Source organism: Eurytemora carolleeae, unplaced genomic scaffold (assembly GCF_000591075.1).
Source record: "Eurytemora carolleeae unplaced genomic scaffold, Eaff_2.0 scaffold2632, whole genome shotgun sequence".
Classification (NCBI taxonomy): Eukaryota; Metazoa; Arthropoda; class Copepoda; order Calanoida; family Temoridae; genus Eurytemora; species Eurytemora carolleeae.
This window is the reverse complement of record NW_019398527.1, coordinates 1,681-8,177: the sequence shown is the minus strand read 5'-3', so window position 1 is coordinate 8,177 and position 6,497 is coordinate 1,681. Positions and strand designations below refer to the sequence as shown.

At 30.9% G+C, this 6,497-nt stretch overlaps 1 protein-coding gene across 1 annotated transcript; it reads left to right on the top strand.

The window, feature by feature from the left end:
* Positions 1–1,676: 1,676 nt before the first annotated feature.
* On the top strand, positions 1,677–5,953 carry LOC111717470 (uncharacterized; the record flags this gene model as incomplete). The annotated part of the gene is made up of 6 exons (XM_023492971.1): positions 1,677–1,904; positions 2,126–2,186; positions 2,657–2,690; positions 4,447–4,527; positions 5,427–5,516; positions 5,863–5,953. Coding segments are annotated over exons 1-6 (425 nt in total), but the record flags the coding sequence as incomplete, so codon positions are not given.
* Positions 5,954–6,497: the final 544 nt, after the last annotated feature.

Sequence of the window (6,497 nt, the reverse complement as noted above, 5' to 3'; positions counted from 1 at the left end):
CATTTTGTAAATTTTCGATATCATCATATTTCAGGCCAATATAACCAGTATATAGAAGACATTCATTGATATATCGTTTGAAATTTGATGTTTTCTGGTCAGAATGATTTTACTTGAATTAGCCTAAACACTAGTTGATATAAGTAAAATTAGAATCACATCAAATTTTTAAATGAGAATTGAGAGAAAGCAATGTCAGTATTATTCAAGATACTTTAAATACATACATTATTGATCTCTGTTAGAATTTACTTGAAGAGAGTCGAATTTTAATTGAAGTAAGCAGAATTCTGGTTAATGCAGAATCCAAGTAGTATTCTGATTGAATTGAGTGCCGGTACGTGTCTGAACGCCGGATCACTGTAATTAAAGTAAGCAGGATTATGCTTGCTTCGATTTCTGATGATTGAAGTAAGTAGAATTCAAGTGAATGTAATTAGAATTTAGCGTACAGGCCGTAAATTGATATCAAGCAGAATTATCGTTGATATATTACAACGGATCTTCATGGCTTGGTGCGTGAACTAAATACTGTTGATTGTAAGGGGGTTTTTCTAACAGTATAGCCGAACACTGATACATCTATTCTTGTTTAAAAATTCCGCCCAGAGAGAATTGGTTTCAATATGTACGCAGAGTATACGTGACCGCATTTAACTTTCCTTGCATTAGTAGGTCCACAGTCTACACTATCCACACAGTCCTTAATTTTCTGTAGTAGTAGAGTATAAATCCAGGTTATTGTGTACACAGATTGAGAACAAAAAGGTGTTTAGTGTACATTCTGTTCTAGTTTTCAGGATTGCCAAACTTCTCGAATGTGGTTTTAAAAAATATTAATGGCTGTGAAACAAATCTGGTGGCTTTATGGCTGTAAAGTGGCTGTGAACCAAACATTCAAAAATATCCCTAATCTATCAGCTATATAGTATTTAAGTCTGTATGTTGCAGTTTAAGAAAAACGTATGAAATTTTTTTTTTTTCGATAAAAGCTATAGTTTCAAATTCAAATGTATACATTACAATGTCTTGAAGAACAGATTATCAGTGTACAGTGTACACGGGCATTGCATTAGCGCAAATTACTTGAGTGGACATTTAATTAAATGCAGAGAAGATTTATCAAAAAATATTTTAATTTCATTCAAAATTATGCTTTTAAAAGCAGCAAACTTTATTGTCAATCACCGATTTATTGGTGACAATCTTCAATCTTGAGAAATAGTTTTCCATAGAGAGATAGATTTGTAAACCAGTTAAAATTGAAATAAATAATTAGTTTATAATAAAATGACTTTAGAAACAGCGCTGTTTCTATAAAATTCAGTAAATAGCTATCCCACATGATCATCTAGTAGGGGTAAAAACCCACTGAAATAGGTGGATTTTAAGTTTTAATAAAATTGCTATGAAATGGCTGTAAAAAAAAACTTGGCTGTGGTCTAAAATTTTGTCTTGGCAACCCTGCTAGTTATAGTTTACTCAAGGTCCTTGAGTCAAAGAAATATAGAATACAAGGAGGGGGCGATAGGTTTTCCGTACACTGCGTAACAACAATAGCAAAGGCAGTCGATCTAATGTAAAAAAACAGGATTTAGTAAACAGTGAAACTTCATCTAACGCCAGAGATGCCAGATGTTTGGCGTTAGATGAAGTTTCGACAGATGTCTGTTTATCATTTGTGTTATTGTTTACAATCTTTATTATTGTTGTTACGCAGAAACTAGTTCTTCAGCAGTCCAAAAACGTGATAGCAAAATGTACGGAAATGCTACCGGCCCCCTCCTTGTATTCTATTGTCCTTTAGTTTACACACATAGATTTAGCAACTTATAAATGAAAATGAGCGTGAACAGATTCATTTTAATTGTTATACTAGCAGTGATTGCTGACAGGTCGTACAGGTAGATTTTATGGGGAAAAACACCACAAAAATAATGTTTAAATTATAATTTAACGATAATAATAATGAAAGTGATACCAATGATCCCAGTAACAACAATAACAGTAACAATAACAGTTACAACAATAACAGTAACAGTAACAATAATAATAATAACAATAATAATACTATTTACTAATAATAATAATAATTAATATTAATAATAATAATTTTGTTTGCCAGAATTAAGAAAATGTTTGACGTATTTCCTTCTCAATATAATGATGGTAACTGTAAGTTGAAGGTACAGTGTACAGTGTACAGTACAGTACAGTGTTCAGTGTACAGAATAGTACATTGTACAGTGTACAGNGGATTGTTTACTATTTAATCTTCTATTGAGAAACTTAAAGGGATTGTTTACTATTTAATCTTCTATTGAGAAACTTAAAGGGATTGTTTACTATTTAATCTTCTATTGAGAAACTTAAAGGGATTGTTTACTATGTAATCTTCTATTGAGAAACTTAAAGGGACTGTTTACTATTTATTCTTCTATTGATAAATATGATACTTAAAGGGAGTGTTTACTATTTAATCTTGTATTAAGAAATATAACGGGATTGTTTACTATTTAATCTTCTATTGAGAAACTTAAAGGGAGTGTTTACTATTTAATCTTCTATTGAGAAATATAAAGGGACTGTTTACTATTTAATCTTCTATTGAGAAATATAAATTTAAAAGGAGCATGTTAACATAATTATATTCTAGGGTGAGATGATGGGAAATGAAGACATGGCTCTAGGTAAGTTAGAGCGGAGAACTTAATTAACAAATTCGGAAAAGCAAACTTTTTTTAATAGTGTGGTCAGTGATGTGCCTTATGTTGGTTCTTTTTTGGATCGTTTTTTTAAACATTTTTTTAAGAATCGTTTTTGGTTCGTTTTTATAAACATTTTTTTTACGGATTGTTTTTGGTTCGTTTTATATTTTGTTACGGATCATTTTTAGTTTGTTTTTATAAACATTTTTTTTACGGATTATTTTTGGTTAGTTTTTATAAACATTTTTTAAGGGTTGTTTTTGGTTCGTTTTTATAAACATTTTTTATGGATCGTTTTTGGTTCGTTTTTTAAAACATTTTTTAAAGAATTTTTTTGGTTTGTTTTTATAAACATATTTTTAGAGATTGTTTTTGGTTCGTTTTTATAAGTGTAGCAGTACTAATAAAATAAATTAAGCTCTGCTCAGTGGTTAATAAATAGGATGAATAAACATCTAGTTTGGTGATTTGGACGTCAAAACTTTGGTCATTTGGACGTCAAAAGTTTGGTCTTTTGGACGTCAAAAGTTTGGTCATTTGGACGTCAAAAGTTTGGTCATTTGGACGTCCAAAGTGACGTCATTTCGACTTCGAAAATTAGGTTGTGAGGACGTAAGAATCCTTGCGTTAAACGTCCTCAACACGTCCTCAACACCTAAAATACGACGTCGCCGGACGTCCCATTGGTAATTATTGACGTCCTCATGAATGACGTCCTAAGGACATCTTCTGGTTTCTAGGGTTTGGTTCGTTTTCATAAACATTTTTTTTCGGATTGTTTCTAGTTCGTTTTTATAAACATTTTTTAATGATTGTTTTGGTTCGTTTTTATAAGCATTTATTCATGGATTGTTTTTGGTTCGTTTTTATAAACATTTTTTTAAAGAATTTTTTTGGTTCGTTTTATAAACATCTTTTTATGGATCGTTTTTGGTTCGTTTTTATAAACATTTTTTTATGGATTGTTTTTGGTTCGTTTTTATAAACATTTTATAAAGAATTTTTTTGGTTCGTATTATAAACATCTTAATACGTATCATTTTTGGTTCGTTTTTATAAACATTTTTTTAAGAATTTGTTTGGTTCGTTTTATAAACATCTTTTTACGTATCGTTTTTGGTTCGTTTTTATAAACATTTTTTAAAGATTTTTTTGGTTCGTTTTATAAACATCTTTTTACGTATCGTTTTTGGTTCGTTTTTTGAAAATATTTTGTTTCAGTGTCAAAATTTTTCATAGTGTAAAAAAATCAAATGTTTTTTTTTTTTAATTAAAAAACTAACCAAAAACGCTCCGAAAACAATCATAAGGATCACGTATTTGGATCCTTTTCCGTTTGTAAAGATAAAAATATTTATTAATAGAAAACTTGAACAGAATACGTTTTTGAAATCTTGAAGGTTTTTAAAACCAAACCGATTTATAACAACACCAAGTGCGGCAATATAATTTTCACTTATTTAAAGTTCATTATAGAGCTACATAATCGATTCACAACGTTGATTTTTTCTAGTAAATATTAGAAAATATTTTTTTTGTGAAATTTACAATTCGTTGATTGTGGATTTCTACAGTAGCCATGATGGTGGCTATAGTATTAATTTATTGTGTGAATCGTTGATGAAACTCTTAAATTAAAGGGAAATCAAAATGACCTTGACTTCTCCTTCCAATTTTTGTTATTTTTCCTTAGGATGAATTTTCATGCAAAAAGAGAAAATTATAAAATATTATTTAGGAAAGTTTTCAGTTCTTTTTATTGGTTCTAGTGGAAACCTAGATCAGTGCTTTAAACATGGATCAGCTTCAGCTCAACCAGGTAAACCTCCCTTCCCCTGCCACCCTTCCCCTGCCACCTTTCCCCTGCCACCCTTCCCCTGCCACCCTTCCCCTGCCACCCTTCCCCTGTTTTTTACTCTAAGCATCGTGGCAAACAATTTCTTTAGACGAAGGGTTACTCTAAGAAAAAAAAGCAATCTCTTGTTACTCTATCTTATTAAGCGGAGGATTACTCAAGTATCGGATACTATCCTTTAAATACAAGTATTGCAAAATCTCATTAAGCAGAGGATTACTCAAGTATCGGATATTATCCTTTAAATACAAGTATTGCAAAATCTCATTAGGCGGAGGATTACTCAAGCATCGGATATTATCCTTTAAATACAAGTATTTCAAAATCTCATTAAGCGGAGGATTACTCAAGTATCGGATACTATCCTTTAAATACAAGTAATGCAAAATCTAATTAGGCGGAGGATTACTCAAGTATCGGATACTATCCTTTAAATACAAGTATTGCAAAATCTCATTAGGCGGAGGATTACTGAAGCATCGGATATTATCCTTTAAATACAAGTATTGCAAAATCTCATTAAGCGGAGGATTACTCAAGTATCGGATACTATCCTTTAAATACAAGTATTGCAAAATCTCATTATACAGAGGATTACTCTCAGTATCGCAAACAATTTCTATTAAAGAAAGCTTACTCAAAGTATCGCTAGAATACCTTTATGCAAAGGCTTACTTTAAGAATCGCAAATCTACTCAAATCCAGGCCTTTTTAGGATTTACTCAAAGTTTAGCAAACTATCCCTTTAAACAAAGGCTTACTCTAAGTATTGTAAACATGCACTTTAAATTAAAGTATTGAAAACGATCTCATTTAACTAAAGCTTCTCTAAATATCTCAAACTATCCCTTTAAATTGTTAAGGTGGTATATATATCCTGGATATAAAGAAGGGACAGGAGGCAGAGCCTCAGCAGATCTATGTACAGAACTCTCCTTATACAGTTATGCACGGTTAGTAGTCTAGAGATAGATTTTTAAACTGCTTGATAAAAACAAAAGTTGTTAAAAAAAATCTAAATTATAGCCAAAGAACAATCTCTTGAATTAATTTTAGAGAGTTGATAATATGAACTTTATCTCTGAGATATTTGAATTTGGCGCCTTGCAAATTCAACCAACCGCTAGGGGATCAGAAGGCGCTAGTATCGGCTCTGGCAGCCATTTTCAATAGCTAGTTGCCGGCAAAAAGAGCACAGATTTACTCAGAGAAAATTTGAAGTTACATCCTTCAGGTTTATTTTGACATTTATCAACGAAAATAGAACTGTATTCAAAAAAGTTCTAATAAAATGTTTAGCGCATGGTATCTATGTTTCTAACAAGACGGACAGATTGTATGTTGTGGATCATCTTGGATTGTTGTACATAAATAAGGATCCAGATACACGGTGTTGTACATAAATAAGGATCCACATGCATGATGTTTTACATAAATACGGATCCAGGTACATGATATTTTACATAAATAAGGAATCAGATACATGAAATTGTATATAAATAAAGATCCCGATATATGATGTTGTATATCAATGTGGATCCAGATACATTATGTGATACATACATAAGGATCCAGATACACGGTGTTGTGCATAAATAATTATCCATGTATATGATGTTGTACATAAATGAGGATCAAGGTACATAATGTTGTACATAAATATTGATCCATGTACATGATGTTGTACATAAATAAGAATCCAGATACATGATGCTGTACATAAATAAGGATACAAATACATGATGTTGTACATATATAAGGATCCAGATATATGATGTTGTATATCAATAAGGATCCAGATACATGATGATGTACATAAATAAGGATCCAGATATATGATATTCTACATAAATAATGATCCATGTACATGATGTTGTACATAAATAATGATCCATGTACATGATGTTGTACATAAATAAGGATCCAGATATATG